The sequence below is a fragment of the Hippopotamus amphibius genome, chromosome 2 (assembly GCF_030028045.1).
Source record: "Hippopotamus amphibius kiboko isolate mHipAmp2 chromosome 2, mHipAmp2.hap2, whole genome shotgun sequence".
NCBI classification, from domain to species: domain Eukaryota; kingdom Metazoa; phylum Chordata; class Mammalia; order Artiodactyla; family Hippopotamidae; genus Hippopotamus; species Hippopotamus amphibius.
In genome coordinates this window covers 159415194-159439542 of record NC_080187.1, presented here as the reverse complement: position 1 = coordinate 159439542, position 24349 = coordinate 159415194, and the positions used below count along the sequence as shown (strand labels likewise).

The window sequence follows — 24349 nt, the reverse complement described above, 5'->3', positions numbered from 1 at the left end:
AACTTATAATATTGATCTACACTTGCACTGGGCTCACAGTTTTAAAGCATTTTCCTGGACTTTATTCCAGTTTGGTCTTGAGCTACACAATATCCTCATGAGAAGGAAGATGAGACAGATATCCGTGTTTTACATATGAAAAAGCAAAGCTCAGAAAGTGATGTGGCAGAGCTAGTACTTAAACCCACACCACCTTCTCTTACCAAATGCAAGGGACTTTCCTCTGCAACAATAACCCATAGGCCTTTTTGTGCGCTGATGTTATCTTTAGTGGCGTCAGCATACAGCTCCCAGCTTTTGTTTTTCTCTCTGAAATCTGACACTGAGCTTCCTTGATTCCCCATGTTACTTCTAACTTACTTTTAACCTGCTTAACTTTAGCCTGCTTCCTATTTCATTTCTGGCATTCTTCTTTATTGACTTTTTGATTGTTCTGTTTTGTATTCCTGTATACTGACACTATCCTTAAGATTTTTCCATTGATATATAATTAATATGTAGCATTATATTAGTTTCAGGTGTACCACCTAATTATCTGATACTTGTGTATATTGTGAAATGATCATCACAGTAAGTCTAGTTAACATCCATCATCACACATATTTACACAGTTTTTCTTGTGCTGAGAACTTCTAAGATCTACTTTCTTAGCAACTTTCAAATATACAATACAGTATTTTAACTGTAGTCACCATGCGGCACATTAAATCATCCCCAGGACTTATTTATTTGATAACTAAAAGTTTGTACCTTTTGACCACCATACCCATTTTGCCCATCCCCTATTCTCTTCTTCTGGCAACCACAAATCTGTTCTCTGTATCTACGAGGTTTTTTGTTTGTTTGTTTGTTTGTTTTTCACTTCTACATATAAGTGATGTCATACAGTATTTCTCTTTCTCTGTCTGACTTATTTTACTTAGTAGAATGCCCTTATGGTCTATCCGTGTTGTTGCCGATGGCAGGATTTCCTTCTTTTTATGGCTGAATGACATTCTATTGTGTGTGTATATTTATATCTGTATCTATATCGCATTTTATTTATTCATTCATCTGTTGAGAGGTAGGTTGTTTCCATATCTTGGTTATTGTGAATAATGTGGCAATTAACATGGGAGTGCGCGTGTCTCTTTGAGATCCTGATTTCATTTCCTTCGGATATATACCCAGAAGTGAGATTGCTGGATCATATGGTAGTTCCATTTTTAATTTTTTGAAGAGTTTCTCCATACTGTTTCCATAGTGGCTGTACCAATTAACATTTCCCTCAACAGTGGTACCAGGGTTCTCTTGTTTTCACAGCCTCACCAACATTTGATGTCTTTTGTCTTTTTAGAATAGACATTCTAACAGGTGTTAGGTGATATCTCACTGTGATTTTTATTTGCATTTCCCTGATAATTAGTGATGCTGAGCATCTTTTCATAAACCAGTTAGCCATTTGCATGTCTTCTTGGGAAAAATCTCTGTTGAGTTTCTTTGCCCATTTTTATTTTATTTTAATTTTTTAAAAAGCAGTTCTTTTTAAAAAAATTTTTCAAATTTTATTTTATTTTTGGCTACCTTGGGTCTTTGTTGCTGTGCACAGGCTTTCTCTAGTTGTGGTGAGCGGGGGCTACTCTTTGTTGTGATGTGTGGGCTTAGTGTGGTGGCTACTCCTGTTGCAGAGTACGGGCTCTAGGTGTGCAGGCTTCAGTAGTTGTGGCACATGGGCTCACTAGTTGTGGTGTGCAGGCTCAGTAGTTGTGGCTCATGAGCTCTAGAGTGGAGGCTCAGTAGTTGTGGCACACAGTCTTAGTTGCTCCGTGGCATGTGGGATATCCCTGGACCAGGGATTGAACTCATGTCCCCTGCATTGGCAGGCAGATTCTTAACCACTGTGCCACAAGGGAAGTCCTCTTTGCTCATTTTTAAATTGGATTGTTTGTTTTTCTTGTTATTGAGTTGGAAGAGTTCCTTACATATTTTGGAATTAACTCCTTATCAGATAGATGGCTTGTAAATATTTTCTCCCATTTCATAGGTTGCCTTTTCATTCTGCAGATTGTTTATTTTGCTGTGCAGAGGCTGTTAAGTTTGATGTAGTCCCACGTGTTTATTTTTGCTTTTGTTCCTTGTGCTTTTGGTGTCATATCCAAAAAATCATCACCAAGACCAAAATCAAGGAGCTTTTTCCCTGTGATTTCTTCTAGTTTTACAGTTTCAAGTCTTACATTTATGTTTTTAATCCATTTTGAGTTAATTTTTGTGAGTAGTGTAAGATAGGAGTCCAATTTCATTCTTTAGCATGTGAGTATTTAATTTTCCCAGGACAGTTTATTGAAGAGCCTATACTTTCCCCATTGACTATTGTTGGCTTCCTTGTCAAATATTAGTTGACCATATATGTATGCATGGGATAATTTCTGAGACCTTGATTCTGCTCCATTGGTCTCTGTGTCTGTTTTTATGCCAGTATCATACTGTTTTGATTACTATAGCTTTGTAATAAAGTTTGAAATTAGGAACTCTTATATCTCCAATTTTGTTCTTCTTTCTCAGAATTGCTTTGGCTATTTGGGGTCTCTTGTGGTTCCATATGAATTCTAAGATTGTTTTTTCTATTTATATGAAATATGCTACTGGAATTTTGATAGGTATTGTCTTGAATCTATAGATACATTGGGTAGTATGAAGATTCACAAATACTAATTCCAATTCATGAATGTGAGATATCTTTTTATTGTATTTATTTGTGTCTTCAATTTCTTTCATCAATGTATTGTAATTTTTAGTGTACAAATTCTTCACCTCCTTGGTTAAATTTATTCCTAAGTATTTTATTATTTTTGATGCTACTGTAAATGAGATTACTCTATTTCTTTTTCAGATAATTCATGGTTAGTATATAGAAACACAACTAATTTTTGTATGTTGATTTTGTATCCTGCAACTTACTGAATCATGATTAGTTGTGGAATCTTTAGTTTTCTCTATATATTATCCTATCATCTGCATACAGAGACAGTTTTACTTCTTCCTTTCAGATTTGGATGGCTTTTTCCCGTTTTCTTTCCTAATTGCTCTGGCCAGGACTTCCAGTACTATGTTGAATAAAAGTGGCAAGAGTGAGCACTCTTATCTTGTTCCTGATCTTAGTGGGAAAGCTTTCAGCCTTTCACTATTGAGTATGATGTTAGCTGTGAGTTTGTCATTTATGGCCTTTATTATGTTGAGATATGTTCCCTCTACAGCCACTTTGTTGAGAGTTTTTATCATGAAAGGATGTTGAACTTTGTGAAATGGTTTTTATGTGTTTATTGAGATGATCATATGATCTGTTTCATTCTATTAATGTGATGTATCACATTTATTGATCTGTGTATGTTGAATCATCCTTGAATCTAAGGGATAAATCCTGTGTGATCATGTTGTATGATCTGTTTAATGTGCTGTTGAATTAAGTTTGCTAGTATTTTCTTGAGAATTTTTGCATCTATATTCATGGACTATTAATCATAAAAGAAGGAAATCTTGCCTTTTGTGGCAATGTGCATGCACCAATGGGCATTATGATAAATGACAGAGAAAGGGGGACTAGGTTTAAGATGGTGGCATAGGAAGACCCTGAACTGAACTCCTTCCATGACACAGCAAATTTGAAGCTGTATATGGAATAATTTTCCTCTGAAAAGGACCTGAAAACTAGATGAAGAGTGCTTCTACAACAAAGATAAAAGAGATGCATCTAGATAAGTAGGAGAGCAGAGACGTGGTTTTGCCTGAGACACCACCCCAGGAGTGGTGACCCACAATCAGGAGGGATCCCAGAACTTTCCCTCAAGGACTGATGGATTGAGCGCCACATCAGGAACCCTGACCCTTGGGTCTAATAATGGAAAGGTGCCCTCAAAATGTCTGGTTTTGAAAATTGGTGGGGATTGAATCTAGGAGAACCCTTGAACTGTAGGGAATGGAGAGCCTCTTTAAAGGGCTCCTGCACAGATTCATTTGCCCTGAGATTCAAGCACAAAAGCAACGGTTTGAAAAATGCCTAGATCATAAGGGAGGGAGACCCACTTACTGATATTAAAACAGCTGCTGGAGAGGCAGAAACCTGTTGGGACTTTCTCTGGGGACAGAAATGATGGTGGGAACCATTTTTAAATCTCATTCTAACTTATAGAGAGTTAGTTAGAATGATGACGGAGCTGGTGGGTGCCGTTTTTTGTGTTCTCCCTATAACCTGCTAGCACCAGTGGGCATGTTCTACCCACCCCACACTGTAACCAGGCAAGGCGAGTGCCCTGAGTATCCACCAACATTACCCAGCAGCCATGTTGCAACCAGCTTGGGTGAGTGCACTAAATCCTGCACACCTTATGACACAACTGCATTGCAGTCAGGCAGGGCAAGTGCCCCAAGTTCCACCCACTGTGTGCCACAGCAGCCATGCCACAACTGTGCTGGGCGAGTAAGCACACCAAGCATTGCTTTCTCTGTGCAGCAGCTGTGGCTTTGCTGCAGCCAGCAGCCCACACAAGGAACACCCTTTGAGTACCTGGCTCTAGTGGCCAGGGGACATTGTGCTTCTGGGCCCCACGGATCATTTCCTACTCAAGACCACTCCTTCAAGATTGGGAGAGGTGCTGTTTTGCTTAATCCATATAGACAAACACAGAGAGTCAGGCAAAAGCAGAGAGAGGAATGTGTTCCAAAAGAGTTCAAAGTAATGGTCAAAAGATACTCACTAAATTTGGGAGAAGAATGGATGAACCACAGTGAGAACAGCAAAGAGATAGAAAATATAAGAAAGTACCAAATAGAAGTTATAACTGAAATGAAAAATATACTTGAAGGATTCAATAGCAAACTGGATGAAGGAGAAGAACAAATCAGCAAGCTGGAAGAAAAAGCAACAGAAATCACTCAGACAGAGCAGCAAAATGAAAACAAAATTTTTATAAAATGATGATACCTTAAGGGACCTCTGGTACAACATCAGGCAGAATAACATTCACATTATAGGGGTCCCAGAAGGAGAAGAAAGAAAGAAGGGACCAGAAAAATTATTTGAAGAAATAATGGCTGAAATTTTTCCTAATCTGGAAAAGGAAACAGACAGCCAGGTCCAGGAAACCCAGAGAGTTCCAAATAATGTGCACCCAAAGAGAAACATACTAAGACACATTAAAGTGAAGTAAGATGAGGATAAAGAGAGAATCTCAAAAGCAGGAAGAGAAAAACAAGTTATTACACATAAGGAAATCCTATAAGGTTCTAAGCAGATTTTTCAGCAGAAACTTTAAAAGCCAGAGGGAGTGGCATGACATAAGAAAGTGCTAAAAGGGTAAAATTTCCAGCCATGAATTCTCTTCCTGTAGGGTTATTATTCAGAATTGAGGGAGAGATTAAGAGTTTTACAGATAAGCAAAAGCTAAAGGAGATTACTCTTCTGTGAAATATTAAAGGGACTTCTGTAAGCTGAAAAGAAAAGGCACTAATTAATAATAAGAAAACATATGAAAGTAAAGATCTCACTAGAAAAAGTAAATATATGGTAAAGGTATATGACAAGTATGAAAGTTAAAAGACAAAAGTAGTAAAATTAAGTAAAATCACAATAAGTAGTTAAGGAAAGCATAAAATAAAAGATGCAAAGGGTGTCATAAAAATATAAAATGTGGGGGGAGGAGTAAAAATGTAAAGCTTTAGGATGTGTTCAAAGTTGTTATCAACTTAAAAAAAGATAGCTATATACATAGAATGTTATATGTGAGCCGCATGGTAACCACAAAGAAAAAAACTTGTAAACACACAAAAGAACATGAGAAAGGAATCTAAACCTAACACTAAAGAAAGCCAGCAAATCATAAGTGAGGAGAGAAAAAAAGAAAGGAACAGAGAAAAACTGCAAAAACAGTCAGAAAAACAATTAAAATGGCAACAAATGCATACTTATCAATTATTATTTTAAATATAAATGGACTCAGAAGATGTGGCATATATATACAATGGAATATTACTCAGCTATAAAAAGGGATGAGATGGAGCTATATGTAATGAGGTGGATAGAACTACAATCTGTCATACATAGTGCAGTAAGTCAGAAAGAGAAGGACAAATATTGTATGCTAACTCACATATACGGAATCTAAAAATGGTACTGATGAACTCAGTGACAAGAACAAGGATGCAGATACAGAGAATGGACTGGAGAACTCGAGGTATGGGAGGAGGCGGGGGGTGAAGGGGAAACTGAGACAAAGCGAGAGAGTAGCACAGACATATATATACTACCAACTGTAAAATAGTCAGTGGGAAGTTGTTGTATAACAAAGGGAGTCCAACTTGAGGGTGGAAGATGCCTTAGAGGACTGGGGCAGGGAGGGTAGGGGGGACTCGAGGGGGAGGAGTCAAGGAAGGGAGGGAATACGGGGATATGTGTATAAAAACAGATGATTGAACCTGGTGTACCCCCCCCCCCAAAAAAAATGTAAATGGACTAAATTCACCCATCAAAAGACATAGAGTGGCTGGGACTTCCCTGGTGGTGCAGTGGTTAAGAATCCACCTGCCAATGCAGGGAACATGAGTTTGAGTCCTGGTCCAGGAAGATCCCACATGCCATGTAGCAACTAAGCCCATGTGCCACAACTATTGAGACTGCTCTCTAGAGCCTGTGAGCCACAACTATTGAGCCTATATGCCACAACTACTGAAGCCCATGCACCTAGAGCCCATACTCCACAACAAAAGAAGCCACTGCAATGAGAAGGCTGCACACCACAGCAAAGAGTAGCCCCACTTGCTGCAACTAGAGGAAGCCCACATGCAGCAACGAAGACCCAACTCAGCCAATTAAAAATAAATAAATAAATAAATTAATTAATTAAAAAAAGACAAAGTGGCTGAATGGTTTAAAAAAAAAAAACAAGACTCATATGAATGCTGCCTACAAGAGACTCATTTTAGAAGTAAGGACAGACACATACTGAATGTGAAGGGATGGATAAAGATATTTCATGCAAATGGAAATGAAAAGAAAGCTGGTGTAGCTATACTCATATCAGACAAAATAGCTTTTAAAACAAAGACTGTAGTAAAAGACAAAGAAGAGCAGTAAATAATGATAAAAGGGTCAATCCAGCAAGAAGATATAGCATTTACAAATATATATGCACCCAATATAGGAGCATCAAAACATATAAAGCAAATATTAATGGACTTAAAGGGAGAAACTGGAAACAATACAATAAGCAGGGAACTTTAACAACCCACTTACAGTAATGGATAGATTTTCCAGACAGAAAACCAATAAGGAAACATTGGTCTTACATGAGACATTAAACCAGATAGACTTAATATATTTATAAAGAACATTTCATCCCAAAGCAGTGAAATACACATTCTTCTCAAGTGCACATGGAATACTTTGCAGGATAAATCACATGTTAGGTCACAAAACACGTGTCAATATATTCATGAAGATTGAAATCCTACCAAACATTATTTCTGACCACAGTGGTATGAAACTAGAAATCAATTACAAGAAGAGAACAGGAAAACCACAAAAATGTGGAGGTTAAACAACATGCTACTAGACCACCAATGGGTCATGGAGGAAATCAAAGGAGAAATTAAAAAAATACTTAGGGACAAAGGAAGACAGAATTATGGCATACCAAAATCTATGGGATTCAGCAAAAGACATTCCAAGAGGGAATTTTGTAGCACTACAGTCCTACCACAAGAAACAAGAAAAATCTCAAACACTCTAACTTTACATCTACAGGAACTATAAAGAGAAGAAAAAAATGAAGCTGAAAGTTGGTAGAAGGAAGGAAAAAAATAAAGATCAGAATGGAAATAAGTGAAATCAAGACTAGAAAGACAATAGGAAAGGTCAGTGAAACTTAGGTGGTTCCATGAGAAGATAAGCAACATTGACAAGCCTTTAGCTAGACTACCCAGGAAAAAAGGAGAGAGGCTTTAAATAAATAAGAAATGAAAGAGGGACTTCCTAGGTGGTGCAGTGGGTAAGAATCTGCCTGCCAATGCAGGGGACATGGATTCAATCCCTGCCCCAGGAAGATACCACATGCCATGGAGCAACTGAGCCCGTGCACCACAACTATTGAGCCTGAGCTCTAGAGCCCGTGAGCCACAACTATTGAGCCCATGTGCCATAACTACTGAAGCCCATGCTCCTAGAGCCCGTGCTCTGCAACAAGAGGTCACTGCAATGAGAAGCCCGCGCACCACAACGAAGAGTAGCCCCCGCTCGACGCAACTAGAGAAAGCCCGTGTGCAGCAACGAAGACCGAACACAGCCAACTAAATAAATAAATAAATAAAATAAATTTATAAAAAAAAAAAGAAATGAAAGAGAAGTTACAACTGATACCACAGAAATGCAAAGGATTATAAGAGAATACTGTGTATCATTATATGCCAACAAAGTGTACAACCCAGGAGAGATAAACAAATTTTTAGAAACATACAGTCTACAAAGGCTGAATCATGAAGAAATAGAAAGCCTGAATAGACTGATTACTAATAAGGAGATTGAATTGGTAATCAAAAACCTCCCCAAACCAAAAAATCTGGGACTAGATGGCTTCATAGGTGAATTTTTCCAAACATTCAAAGAAGATTTAATATCTATCCTTCTCAAACTCTTACAAAAAAACTGAAGAGGAGGGAAACCTTCCAACACATTTTATAAGGCCAACATTACCCTGATACCAAAACCAGACAAGGGCACCACAGGAAAAAAAAAAAGGAAAAGAAAATAAAATTATAGACCAATTTTTTTGAACATAGACATAAAAATCCTCAACAAAATATTAGCAAATTGAATTCAACAGTACATTAAAAGGGTCATACACCACGATCATACACCAAGACCCATACACCATGGGTCTTATCCTAGGAATGCAAGGATGGTTCAATACCCTCAAATCAATCAACATGATACATCTATTTATGACAAAAACTCTCAACAAAGCAGGTATAGAGGGAACATACCTCAACATAAAAAAGTCATATGACAAACCCAAAGCTAACATCATACTGAATGGTGAAAAACTGAAGACTTTTTGCCTAAGATCAGAAAGAAGACAAGGATACTCACTCTTGTTACTTTTGTTCAACATAATATGGAAGTCTTAGCCACAGCAATTAGGCAAGAAAAAGAAACAAAAGACATCCAAGTTGAAAAGGAAGAAGTAATCTGTCACTATTTGCAGATGATATGATACTATCATAGTATACTATATATTCTATATATCACCAAAAAATTGTTAGAACTAATAAATGAAATCAGTAGTCACAGGATACAAAATCAACATACAGAAATCTGTGGTGTTTCTATGCACTAATAATGAACTATCAGAGAGAGAAATTAAGAAAACAACCCTATTTATAATTGCATCACAAAGAATTAAAATACCTAGGAATAAATTTGACCCAGGAAGTGAAAGACTTGTATACTGAAAACTATAAGACACTGATGAAAGAAACTGATGAAGACACAAATAAATGGAAAGATATTCTGTGCTTATGGATTGGAAGAATTAATATTGTTCAAATGTCCATACTACACAAAGCAATGTACAGATTCAATGTAATCATTATCAAAATTCCAATGACATTTTTCACAGAAATAGAGCAAATAATTCCAAAATTTTGTATAGAACCACAAAAGATCCTGAATAGCCAAAATAATCTTGAGAAAGAAGAACAAAGCTGGAGGTATCACACTCCCTGATTTCAACCTATACTACAAAATTATAGTAATCATAAAGTATAGTATAGGCACAGACACACAGATCAATGGAATGGAACTGAGAGCCCAGAAATAAACCTACACATATATGGACAATTAATTTAAAACAAAGGAGTCAAGAACACACAATGGAGTAAGGATGGCCTCTTCAATTAAGTGGTATTGGGAAAACTGGACAGCTGCATGCAAAAGAAGGAAACTAGACCACTATCTTATACCATACATGGACATTAACTGAAAATGGATTAAAGACTTCAGTGTAAGACCTGAAACCATAAATTCTAGAAGAAGGCATAGATGGTAATCTCACTTACATCTGTCTTAGCAAGGTTTTTGTTGCTCTGATTCTGAAGGCAAGGGGAAAAAAAGCAACTATAAACAAATAGAACTATATCAAACTATAAAGCTTCTGCACAGTGAAGGACACCATGATCAAAGCAAAAAGCTAACCTAGTGAACGGGAGAAAATATTTGAAAATTACATATCTGATAAGGGATTAATATACAAAATATATAAAGGACTCATACAACTCAACAACACAAAAACAACATGATTAAAAATGGGCAGAGGATCTTAACAGACATTTTTCCAAAGAAGGTATACAGGTAGCCTAACAGGCACATGAAAAGATGTTCCACATCACTACTTGTTAGGGAAATGCAAATCAAAACCAGTGAGCTATTACCTCACACCTGTTAGAATGGCTGTTATCCAGAAGGCAAGAAATAACAAGTGTTGGAGAGGATATGGAGAAAAGAAAACCCACTTACACTGTTAGTGAGATTGTAAACTGTTGCAACCACTATGGAAAACAGTGTGGATATTCCTCAAAAAATTAAGAATAGAATTGTCATATGATCTAGGTATTCCACTTCTGGGTGTTTATCCAAAGAATATATGAAAACACTACCTGGAAAAGATATATGCACTCCTGTGTTCTTTGCACCGTTACGTGTAATTGCTGAAATATGGAAACAACCTAAGTGTGCATCCATGGAGGAATGGATAAAGAAGATGTGGTGTATATATGTGTGTGTGTATGTCTGTGTACATTGGTGTATATAGACACACACAGATGTCTACAGACATACAGCCTTAAAAAGAATGAAATCTTGTCACTTGTGACAACATGGATGGACTTTGAGGGTATTATTCTAAGTGGAATAAGAAGGAAAAAGATAAATGTCATATGATTTCACTCATATGTGGAATTTAAAACAAAACAAAACCAAAACAAATGAACAAACAAATCAAAACCAAAAGAAACTCATAGATATAGAGAAAACATTGTTGGTTGCCAGAGGAGAAAGGGGGTGTGAAGTGTAGGAAAAGGGGAGATGGGTCAGTTGTATGGTGATGAATGGTAGACTTCGGGATTGGTCACTTTGTGGTATATGCAGATGTTGAATGATAGTGTTGTACACCTGAAACATACAATAAAAAACATAATGATGAATACTGTCTTTACTTATATGTGGAATCTAAAAAGCAGAACTTATAGAAACATAGAGTATAATAGTGGTTGCCAGGGCTGGGGCAGGAGGAGAGGAATGGGGAGATGTTGGTCAAGGGTATAAACTTTTATTTGTAAGATAAATTCTGGGGCTCTAATGTACATCATGGTGACTATAATTAACAATACTGTATTATATACCTGAAAATTTTTGAAAGAGTAGATCTTAAATGTTATCACCACACAAAAACAATGGTAATTGTATGAGGGGATTGAGGTGTTAACTAACCTTACTGTGGTAATCATTTCACAGTATATATGCTTATCATATCATTACACTGCATACCTTAAACTTACATATGTTATATGTCAATAATATCTCAATAAAACACCAAACCTATCTGGTAGTTCTGCTTTATAGCTATAGATTCTGTCAGTGATTCCTTCCCAAGTGTTCTACAGAGCTGCATAATTCAGAGCTAGTTAGCAGGTAGGGAATATGAATATCTTACGTTCTACTTTTTTTCAGGCATGGTCTACTTTTTTTGGTACACACATATGTGTTTATGTTTCTTGATGTATACTTATCTGTACACATACATATATTCTATAGTCTATATTTCTCTATTCTCTATTCTAATTACATATTGAGTTAAATACAATTTCTTGAGATGGGGGAAGTATATATAGTAAGTCACAGAGAGGGTCAATATCTCTGTTGCACTTTAGTACATCTTAAAGTATATAACTAGCTTGTATGGAATTGTTATATTTGGAATTTGAGCCTATATTCACTATAAAGAAAAATATTTCTATAACAAATTATTTACTAGCAAAATTAAATGCAGTTAATGGATTGACAGTAGCTCAATAGGCTCGAAATGCTATATCAAAGGATTGGAACTAACCTCTCTTTTATTAGTAATGAGTATTGTTAGAGTTTCAAGTACTAATGCATAATTATTATAAATTATTAATGTTATATTATTGTTAAAATTAAGTTGATTCTCTAATGATTAGATAAAATGAATTCTGTTATTTAAGCCTATAAATATTGAATTGAAAATAATTGAATACTATATACAGAAATTCAATGTTGTTAAGGTACTTTTGAAAATAGACTTACAAATCGATTTTATAGAGTAAGGCATTTTAGTAAATTTTGGCCATTCTACCATTTTTTTTCCATTAACCTAAAAGTAGAGTGCATACTTAATTTGAATGTGTGAAGAGCATTCTCTTTTTAATTAAGGATATATAAAATCATGATTAATTCATATCTACTTTATGGTGTTATTTTTTAAGTAGCTAATGAAATGTCATGTGACCAAATTATTGTACTGTACTTTGCTTTAACTAACCCACTGTTAACTTATAAGCTCACTTTTGAAAAACATCAAGAATAGATGATTTAAAATTTTTCAATAGTGATGAAATTACATTAATGGTAGTTGTAACTGAATTAATTTTAGATGTATAGCAATTAAATTGATTTTGTATTTTTTCTGTTTCTTTGTTTCCTTATAAATAAGAGAGTAAAATCTGCAGTTGAGTTGAAGAAGGAGGAGACCGTAGCTCCATTAGAGATTAAGGATGACATGCAAAGCAATATGAGAGAGGTGATGTTTCAAAAAGCAAAGGAGTTGGAGCGTCGGATGGCTAAGCAAAATGAAACTGAGGAACCCGTCTCTGTCAAAGAAAATATAGATACTATCTTAGATAATATGCGGGACAGATACAGTTCGAGAGACCTGTCTCTCTCTCTCATTGAAGCATCTAGACAAGCTGGCATTACTTACATTGTTTATCCCAAGAAAAAGAAGGTGAAACTGAAGAAAGAATTGGGACTCAGTAAACTTACACTTGTGTATGATGAGTTATCCAAGCCTCCAAAAATTCTTAAAAGGTCTTGTTGAATCAACAATTGTTATAGTTTAAGAAATGTGTTATGGTTTGGGCCTTAATTTTATAGCTCACTCACTGAAGGATCCTTTTGTGTGTGTATTTCCTGGGCCCATCTCTGGTACCAGTAAATTTATCAGTCAGGGTCCCAGTAGTAAACAGATAGTACTGTCAATTTAGAATAATTCTAGAAAGGTATAAGAAGCGGCAATTTACAAAGATGTCAGGGTGTAGGGAAACCACAAATGATAGAGTACTATCCTAGGGCTAGAAATAATAGAGCCAGTCTCTACCCCTAAGTATGAGAGGACAGAAAGAGTGATTACTAGAACCTGGAAGAAAGGAATTGCATGGAAAGGATTTCCTTGAAAGAAGTAGTGAACTTTGGTCAAAGATCATGGCCAGTTTGAGGCAACCCTTCAGGAGGAGGCTGGGGGAATGAATACTTTGACTTCACTCTTTCCCTTTTCAGGGCTCCTAATTGGACATTTTTGATTAGAAGACAGCAAGGGATGCTATGTATGTAGTCTGTACAGACTAGTACTCCAGGGCGAAGAGCAAGGTAGAGAAGGATGGAGAAAAATGTGGAGGTGGAAATGAAACCTATTTGGTACAGATGGTCTTTCTCAGGTGACATTTGACCAGAAATAGTAATTGAGAAGAAGTCAGCCACTCAGAAGGACTGGAAAATGCAATAGCCTTGAGGCTTGCCCTATGCCTGAAACAGTGGGAGGCGAGAGAGTAGTGTTATTAGAGATACTTGCTGGGGTCTCATTGTGTAGAGTCTTGTAGACTGTGGTGAAAAGCTTGATTTGTATTCTAGATACTAGAGATAACTCTAGTGAGTGACATGATCTGATTTACATTTGTTTAAAACAAAACATGCTGGCTGCCATGTGGAGATTGGAGGAGACCAAGAGTAGAAGCAGGGAATTAAGAAGTTATTATACTCTAGACGGAAGAGATGATGGTAGCTTACACTAGAGTGTGGAGAGGAATGGGGTGTGTGTGTGTGTGTGTGTGTGTGTGTGGTGTGTGTCACAGAGTAAGGAAAGGGAAGGGTACTGATTTTTCTCACTTTTATTCTCCTAATTTTAGCACAGGTCTTTCTCATAGTACACACTTGGTAAATATTAGTGAAATGATGGGGTTTGGTTTTTTCCCTTCCAATAGAATGTGTTTATTCTATCTTGTGTGGCTAGTACAGCACTGGCATACAGTAAATGTAACTGAATGAAAACTGTGTGGGACATGGAGAGTTTGAGGAGGATACTCCTGGAAACGTAGCATTTGAAAGCGTATTAGATGTCATCTAATTTAATAGCCTACTGAATTTGGGATGATGTCTGGGGTTTTTTTTGTTAGTCTGCTGTGGAGTCAAATCTTTCCTTCTTCCTGCTTCCTCAGATTCATGTTCTTGCCAGTCATTTGGATGGCATTTCCTTTCTCACATCAAGTTTTTAACTCCTCAGTTCTCTGTTGTATTTCCTCTGGTTGAGGGTGGGGGTGTAAATTAAGCCTGAAAGGAGCACTGACCCCTTATTTCAGTTCTCTGCAAAGCCTGCATCTTTAATAACAGTCTTCTGCTTTCATAAACTCTACAGAGATTTTTCATACGATCTTAATGAATGAACAGGAGGACTTGGTTTCCATAAAAGTACCATGTAATTTTATTTTGATAAGAGAGAAACAGTAATTTTGTCTGTGTCTGAGTTGATTTATTGATTATAAAAATTATATTTCTGTAACTTAAAAATCACTCTTTTGAAAACTAGATCAGAGTCTCATGGAATCCTTCCTGGACAGAAGAAATTTTTGCTCAAAATTCCAATATATGAACGTCTGTTTCGGTGTCCCAGTCTACCTCTGTGTCTAAATTTTGGCAAGTATGCCCAAAGTAAGGGAAGAATTCCAGAAAATAATGATCCTCGAACATGGGCTCTTGACATGCTCTCTAAGCCTAAGCAAAAGAAGACAACCCCAAGAGAGAAAGTTGTTAAAATATCTGTTCAAGGAGACTCATCTGAAAGAGTGAAAAAAACACCAAAAATAGAATTGAGTGATTCTTTGGAGTCTAGTCTCCCTCCAGCGGTCATTAAACATTATGAATCCGAAGTGGAGATCTTGACTGAAGAAATAAATAGTAAGGAGAAATATCCTGCATTTTTATATTGTAGGCGTGGAGCTCTTTATAGGAAACTGGGAAAGTTACAGAGTGCCATGAATGATCTACAGGAAGTAAGTTTTATTTAATCAAAATAATACTAACAATTTATCCTTGCTTCTAATTATATATTAAGTTTTACTAGAATTTTGAACAATGAATGTTTGTATTATACATATGGGATTGTGAAATTATGATTATTGACATTTTCAAATAATTAACATTAAAAACACTAGATTTTGTTTGTCAGATTGGGAGGCATCATTTTATGCTATTCACATACAAAGCCATTGGGATCAATAATGTTTGAAAATTTATTTGATAGGATATCTTCCCTTAAATTAAATTGAATTTATATTTATTTTCTAGGCTATTCTCTTGGAGCCATTGTTTCTCAATGCCTATTGGCACCGACATTTCATTTATCTTTTCCAAGGCAGAATTAATGAAGCTTTGGATGACTTGAATTATATAAATAAATATAATAAAAATAATGCAGGTGGGTTGCCTGTGCAGTTATATTACTTATATCTTTACCTAAGCTTTGGTCATTTAATGGTATAAAGATACATAATTCAAGGCATATAAATCTCCACAAATGGTTATGACTTTCCTAAGTTAAATTTACTCTTGATATTATAAATTTAGGACTCTGTGATCTTGTTGTTTTAAAAATACTTATCATGGTTTGAAATGTTAATGTCCTTGGTATACACTACAATAAATTAGTTCCTTACTGCTCATCTCATAAGAAGAATATGAACTTACAGTTTTTAGTTAAAGTGATTCACAAATTTAGCCTGAATTAGGGTTGTAGTGTTCTTAAGACTTCTCATTTGATGAAATAGGTACATTGGTGTTTATGTACCATTCTCTAACCGACTTGAACGACTGGAGATGGAACTTCTGGGGGATGAGAAAATGTCATATTCATCTTTGTATTTCCGGCACCCACAACATACCCCTAGAATATGACATGAGCTCAATAAATGTTTTTTTAAATCTATGCTGATCTCTGCTGTAAGTCCATAAAATTTTGTACCATCAAAGGATAACTTTTTACTATGAACATTAAAAGGTTACAAAACATTTCAGATGTACAGAAAGATAAAAGGTAATTTTTGTTACTTCGTATTGACATTGAAAACACTTTTAACCATAGTATTTCTCCAGCCTTTGAGAACAAATTTTGCATTGTTGAAATAAAAAACAAATCTTAAATCAAATGGCAAACAAAGTATAATAGAGATACATTATTCTAAGACTACGTGTTTGGAGGGTGAAAGATTAATCTTTAAAAATTTAGGACTGTAACACTAAATTTTACCTTTTTAATTTTCTTTAGAGGCATATTTTTCAAGGGCAGAAATTTTCAGAGAAAAAAAAGACATTATTTTGGCAATTCTAAATTATACTCAGGCAATTAAGTGCAAGCCCATGGATGCTGACTTGTATTTCAGGAGGGGTGAGATGTATGAAGTAGAAAACAGAGTACTGGCCATTGATGACTTTTCTAAAGTAAGCTGTATCACATATAATGTTGCCATTTATATATGTTAGAGCATGATATTCTCATCCTAATACTATAACAAATTGTTGAAATTCACGTTATATAATCAATATTAATTTATTTTCAATTAGGCCTTAGAACGTTTGTTACTAGGATTGATATTAACAGTATGTCAATGACTTTTTTGAATGGGTGGATTTGCATCAGGGCTGGGTGTGGGAGCATTGAGGTAACTTTGAGGGGGACTTGACTTTTTCAGCTCTCTTCTCCTGGACCATGAAGCAGTGAATAAAGAAACCTTTGAAGAGTGATTCTTTCTTTCAAATAATGGAGAAAATCACTTCTGCTTCTTAACTCTTGAGATAGAGCTGATTCTCTTCTGCAGCAAACCTATCTGCTTTCAAAGAAAGCTGTGCTCCCTGGCTCCTGCATTCATTCATTTACTCACAAATATTTATTGGCTAAGGCACTGTGTGGTGTAGTGGATATATCTTGGTGAACAAAGCGGACATGTTTCATGCTTACATGGAGCCTGTCACTTAAAGGACAGATATTAAAGAAATAAATACATACACTAATAGAGAATTACAAATTGTGATGAATGCTATGATGGAAATAAAGATGATGGGGGGCAATTGGTATTTGGTTGGGGGAGATCAGAGAATTCCCTTGAGGAAGTGAATTTTAGCTGAACTGTATTTTGAGGCTAGAGTCAGGCAGACAGTCCACTGATTGCAGCAGAATTGTAACCTTGAACTCCTGAGTTTTAACTCTAAATTCTTAGTTCTTAGTACAATTGAGAATTTAGATGTGATTTAAATAATTTAGCTTTTCATGTTCCCAACTGCCCTGTTTCTTAATCTATGATGGTTAGCTCCATACTTGACATTCTTTTGCTTCCAGAGAATATTATAAGTTTTTGGTAACTTCTTTTCTAGAAGGGATCACAGATCTCTTCTGAAGATATTAAAATTATTAAAATATCTTTTCTGATCCTTTCCTTTAGCACCAATCGTTTAAAATTTGACTAATGCAGCAACTTGAGGTCAAACTTCAAAACCTTTAGTGTTTTTTTTTCCCGTTTGAAAGATACTTCGTAATCATTGTGCTTCAGTCCCCGCCCCCCCCCCACCTCCCCCATCAATAGGCAAGGACCTTTGCAACTGCGTTTACAATGGTTTAGTCTTTTACTCTATTGCCTTGTATGTCAGTGTGAAATGAATGAACCAGGCCAATACCAATTCATTTCTTTTCACCATTTTAGGGACTAAATTAATCCGTATTTGATTTCATTGAATCAGCCTTGCTATGGTCTAATGTGTCACCTTTAATTGGAATAAAATGCTGTGATAGGTCCAATGTAACCCTACTCTAGTTGAACAATTACTTATGAGGTTTTATTAATAAAAATTTTGGTAGGCAGAAACCTTGGCTTCTTGTATGTGCTGGTTTTTGATTTTGTTTTTGTTTTTTAAAGAAAACCTCCCCTTTCGAGAACTTGATGACAGATGCACTTCCTAAAGGCATGGTTTTTAAATGCAAATCTGGAAGTTTTGGCATCTTAGTTTGTTTTTATGTAATCTAAAGTTAAAAACATGGTTGTAGTCCATTTATTTCGCTATAGGATTATATACTTTTCTTCTTATTTTTCATTATGTAATATGTTTTTGTGCTTCTCCTCCACTCCCCATGTAGTGTATCTTTTATGATCCCCAAAGAACAGATGCATTATTTAAACGTGGGATATTCTACTTTGAAAATGAAAACTGGATTGCAGCTGAACAGGATTTTACAACCTTGTTAAATATAGATCCCCAAAATTCTCAAGCAAGGTGAGAATTATTTTAGATACAGTTTTTGAAAAAAAATTTTTGAAATACATTCTCAGGAAAGAAAATTTCTTGAAATGATATCAGACAGCCCTTTAAAAATAGTGAATCAATCTTTAGTGCTACTAGTGCAGGAAAATCTTTACTTATACCCTAAGAGTAGTGGGTAATTTAAAAGTTCAATTGCACTTCCTAAATACTAGTTACATTATCAGTTTTTAAAGTATTGACCTATATTGTGTTTCTTTGGATTTCTTTTCATATCCTTTATATTCACTGAGTATGGAGAACTGTTCACATAGCTTTCTGTGCTATCTTATTGTAACTTGAATATTAAACTTTGTTCTTTCAGCCTTATTGTGTATGATACAGTTTCCAATTTGTTGCTTTTCTTTTAATCTAAGTTTTGTTTTGAAGAGGCTTAAAATGTGTATATAGCCATACTTACTCATCTCTTCACTCACAATTTTTGTTTAATAGTAGCATTTTTATAGTAAAATAAAGCATGGATCCAAAAAAAGTGTGCAAAGTACAAACATACAGCTTAATGACTTATCACAATGTAAATGCTGGTGTAACCATCACCAGGTCAAGAAACATTTCTAGCATCCCCTTGTGCCTTTGCCTCCCCGAGAAGGTAACCACTGTTCTGACTTGTATTTCTTTATAGTTTCAACACATAAGTATATGCCTCTAAACATTCTTAGTTTAGTTTTGCCTGTTTTTTTTTTTTGAACTTCATATAAATAGAATCATAAGGTAGTATTCTTTCATGTCTAGCTTATTTCATTGAATGTTATTATTGCATGTGGCTCTAGTTTCCTCATTTTAATTTTTGTATAGTTTTCAGTTACTTGAATATATTAAAATTTACTTATCCATTCTACTGTTGATGGACAGTTGAGTGTTTCTAATTTTCGATGATTACAAATACTGTTTACTTCAACATTCTCATATATGACACGCGTGTAGTCATTTCTGTTGGATGTACAAGTAGGAGTGAAATACCTGGTTCAGAGGGGATGCGGTTGTTCAGCTGTGGGGCCAAACTAATTTTATAAACTGGTTGTACTACCAGCAGTATATGCAAGGCTCCGCACCAGTGCTGGGTACTATTATAACTTTCAAATTTTAGCCTTCCTAGTGGGCGTGTAATATTATCTCATTTAGTTTGAATTTTCATTTTCTTCATTACTAACATGATTATTCATTTTCAAATTTGTCTTAACCATTTGGATTTTCTTTTTTGTCATTCGTGACTTTTGGGTTGTTGGTCTTTTTTCTTATTGATTTGTATGAACTATTACGTATTCTTGATACGGACCCTGTGTTGGTTATATTTACAGCAAGTTTTTTTCCTTGCTCTGGACGGTCATTGCACTCCTTAAATATTGTCTTTTGGTGCACAAAGTTTTTAAATGAAATTTAGTCTGACTTAGTAACCTTTTTCTCTAAGGTTAGTGCTTTTTGTGTCCTATAAGCAGGTTTTTACTACTCATGTCATGTAGATATTCTCCTGTCTGATCTTCTAGAAGGTTTATTGTTTCCCTTTTAAAGGTAGATTTATAGTACACCTAGAATCAATTTTTGTATATGATGTGAAGTAGGGAAACAAATTTCACTTTTTCTACACGCATATTCAATTTTACAAGTAACATTTAATAAAAAGCCTGTCCCGTTACCATTGCTTTGCAGTGTCAGTTTTATAGGAAATGAAGACCCACGTATAGATAGATCTGTTTCTCAGTCCCTTTATTTATTTTGGGGGTTTTAAAAAAATTTATCTTTGCACTATGCTGTCTTAAAGACTATAGTTTCATAATAAATCTTGAAATCCAGTAGAACAGTTCTTTCGATCTTTCAAAATTGTCAGAGCTTTCTTTGGCTTTTTTGCATTTCCAAACACATTGAGTTGGATTAAACTATATGAAAATTGACTTCTTTATAGATCAAAACAGTACTATTTCACAGTTTCATACAGTTTAACCTAGTAGAATCAGCAGGTCAACTTCTGTGGTAATTCCTTTGTATTTTGATTGGGGCTGCAGTGAATTTATAGAGCAGTAGGGGGAAAATTGACATCCTTACAATATTGAGTCTTTTCATGTATGCATACGGTACATTCTGTTTCTTTAGGTCTTCATTCCTTTTGCTCAATAATTCATAGTTTCTGTAAAGAAGCCTTATTCATATCTTTTTCTTGATTTATTCCTGTATGTTCAGTATTGCTTAGTTTTATTTTAGGTACTACTTTAGTATAATTTTATTTTAAACTTTTTGTTGCTGGTATATAGAAATGCAGTTGATAAATGTATCTTGACCTTGTGATATAGCAATCTAGCTAAACTTATGAAATATAATAATTTGTATATTCTTTTGGATTTGCTTCATGTGTAGTCATATCATCTGCAAAACATACCAAGTCTTGTTTTCCCATCTTCATAACTTTTATACCTCCCTCCCTTCTTTCCTTGCTGTATTCTTGGAACAGAAATGGTGATAGCAGGCAGCTTTATCGTGTTGTCAATCTCAAAAGGAATTATTTTACTATCTCATACATTTTACGATCAGATGTTATGGTTAAATTTCTTTTGGTTATTATATAAATGTTATATATTTTTTCCATCTCTTTATTTTAAACTTTCTATATTATTTTGTTTAAAAAGTCTCTTGAAAATAGCATGTAATGGAATTTTGTTTTTTAACCAGTGTATGATAATATCTTTTAATTGTAGTATTTGGTCCATTTGTATTTTTTCCTTGCATCTGTCTATCTATCTATCTATCTATCTATCTATCTATCTATCTATCTATCATCTATCAATCACCTTCTATCTAGAATAATTTTCCTTCTGAATATCCCTTTACTTTAGGGCCAGTCTGCTGGTAATAAATTATCTCAATTCTTGTTTGTCTGAAAATATCTTTATTTACCTTTGTTCATAAAGATTATTTATATTTTTTTGCTTGGTATGAAATTCTAGGTTGGCAGTTATTTTCTTTTAGCACTTTGAATATATTGTAATGCAGAGTCATATAGAGTCCTTTTTTTTTAAATTTTTTTTTGAAGTGAAAAAAATCAGTGGTCAGTCAGTGCCTCTGAAAGTAATGTGTCTTTTTCCTTTGGTTGCTTTTAAACGTGTCTCATTGTCTTTGGATTCCAGCAGTTTTGGTATATTGTGCCTAAGAGTGGTTTTCTTTTTACTTATTGTGTTTATGGTTCACAGACTATTCAGTGAGTTGTAATCTTTCTGGCCTCCATGATTTTGAATGAGAAATCAGCTGTAATCTTATTGAGTATTCCAAGTACATGATGAGTTGCTTCTCTCATACTGCTTTCAAGTTTCTTTCTTTGTCTCTGGCTTTCAACAGGTTGATTATAAGGTTCCTCCTGTGTAGATTTCTTTGAATTTATTCTACATGGAAGCATTGGACTTCTTGAATGTATAAATTCATTTCTTTCATCAAATTTGGGAATTTCATCCCTTACTTTTTAAAATGTTATTTCTGCTCCTTTCCTGTCTCCTTTCCTGTTGTGACTTGCAATGTATGCATGTGTTGGTATGCTTGATGGTGTTCCAGAGGCCCCTCAAGCTTTTTATTTTTTTCCACTCTTTTTCTATTCCACTTCTCAGGCTGGATAATCTGGATTGGCCTTACTTTAAGTTCCCTGAATCTTTCTTTTGCCTTCTCAAATCTGTTGTTGAAACCTTTAGTGAATTTTCATTTGTCTTTGTACTTTTCAACTCCAGAATTTCTATTTGGTTCCTTTTTTTCCCCCAATAATTTCTCTGTCTATCAATCTAATTCTGTCTATCAGTATCTTTACTGATACTCTTTATGCATTGAGACATCATTCTCATAGTTTTCTTTAGTTCTTTACAGTTTCTTTTAGTTATCTGAGCATATTTAAGATAGTTTTGTGTTTTTGTGTTTTTGTTTGTTTGTTTATTTGTTTTCAGCTGGGCTGCATGGCTTGCAGGATCTTAGTTCCCTAACCAGGGATCAAACCTGGGCCCTGGCAGTGAAATCGCCAAGTCCTAACGACTGGACCACCAGGGATTTCCCAAAGATAGTTTATTTAAAATCTTTTAAGTCGATTTTAAGACAGTTGATTTTAAGTCTTTGTCCAATGTCTGGGCTTCCTCAGGGTTGGTTTCTATTAATTTCTTTTTATCCTGTGAATGGGCCCTATTTTCTTCTTCCTTTGCATTACTTGTAATTTTTTGTTGAAAAGTAGTCACTTTGAATATTATGATGTGGCACCTTTGGATGTCAGATTCACCTTCTTCTCTTCCAGGGTTTGTTGTTGCTGCTTCTTGTCATTCATGTGGTTTGTTTAGTGACTTTTCTAAACAGATTTTGTAAGTCTGTATTCTTTGTCATGTGTGGCCATTGAAGTCTCTGTTCTGGTAACTTTGTTGTCAGCTAGTGATTTGACTGAGATTTCCTTAAACTTCTGGAACACACCAACCAACCAACCAAACAAAAAATAGTCTCTCAGTCTTGGCAGATTGACTCTGTTTTGGGGCACTCCTTCAGTGCTTATCCAGAAACCTTCAGCACATTAGCTTTCAGGTCCTCCTTGCACAGAGCCTGAATAAACCAGAGGTGAGAGCTAAGCATTTTCTTAGGTCTTTTCTGTGCGTGCTTTCAGCCTTGGGTTTGCAGGTGGCCTTTTAGATTCCCTGCAATATGTGGAAACTTTCTAAAACCCTCATCCTCCTGGTATCTCCTTCTCCAGGCTCTTTCTTCCCAGGGTTTTTGGTTTGACTCTTGCTTGCCCCAACTGTTTTCCCTTGCTCCGAGTGGCAGAGGCTAATACATTCGCCGTTAAATGCTTTTGATAAATACCATCCAGAAGTCACATCAGCCCTGGGAAAGCTCTAAGGCAGTCAAAACAAAGGGAAACATTTGAGCCAATCTTTCAGTGATCCGCCAGACAGGTCAAAACACACAGCTACAGGTCTTTGAGAATAAGATTTGTATTCTTCCCTCTGGTACTAGTAAGCTGCATCAGGAATGCAGGTTGTTTTCCTCAGGGCTGCTATGGGTCCGGGAAGTTGAGGAGGGAAACAGGGTGATTTAGAACACCACAGAGCTCTCTTACCAAAATTCAGCAGCTTTTCCTCCTTAATTAAGCATTCCCCTGGTTGCTCTAAGTTTTTAATTAGATTCCAGAGTTCCAAAAAAGTTGATTCTGACAATTTTTGCCAGCTTATTCATTGCTTTTGTGGAAAGGTGGAGTTTTGGAATTCCCTATTCTTTTTGCTCTACTCTAATCTCCCAACTCTTTTTATCATTTCATCAACTTTAGCTTAACAATAATGTTAGTGATAATGTGAATCTTCATCTTTTGAATTTAATGAAAATGCCTTTGGCTTTTACCAAGAAACATCAAAGTTGTAATGTTTGGGCCATTTCCTCTTTAATTATTTCAAAGGAGTATTTCTTTTTATTCCTGTTTAAATTTTTTCCCTATGATCTACTTATAAGAATTTCTTGGTGGGGACTTCCCTGGTGGCGCAGTGGTTAAGAATCTGCCTGCCAATTCAGGGAACATGGGTTCGAGCCCTGGTCCAGGAAGATCCCACATGCTGTGGAGCAACTAAGCCTGTGTGCCACAACTACTGAGCCCGCGTGCTAGAACTACTGAAGCCCACACACCTAGAGCCTGTGCTCCACAACAAGAGAAGCCACTGCAATGAGAAGCCTGTGCAC

General features: G+C 35.6%; 1 protein-coding gene across 1 annotated transcript in view; it reads left to right on the top strand.

Moving 5' to 3' along the window:
- The window catches only part of TTC6 (tetratricopeptide repeat domain 6), a 192253-nt gene that overhangs the window by 112575 nt on the left and 55329 nt on the right, over window positions 1-24349 (top strand). Inside the window, exons 11-15 of the mRNA XM_057724891.1 lie at window positions 12756-13129; window positions 14901-15363; window positions 15659-15788; window positions 16635-16807; window positions 18495-18631. Of these exons, the coding sequence (XP_057580874.1) occupies window positions 12756-13129; window positions 14901-15363; window positions 15659-15788; window positions 16635-16807; window positions 18495-18631 (1277 nt within the window). The remainder of the gene's footprint in view (window positions 1-12755; window positions 13130-14900; window positions 15364-15658; window positions 15789-16634; window positions 16808-18494; window positions 18632-24349) is intronic.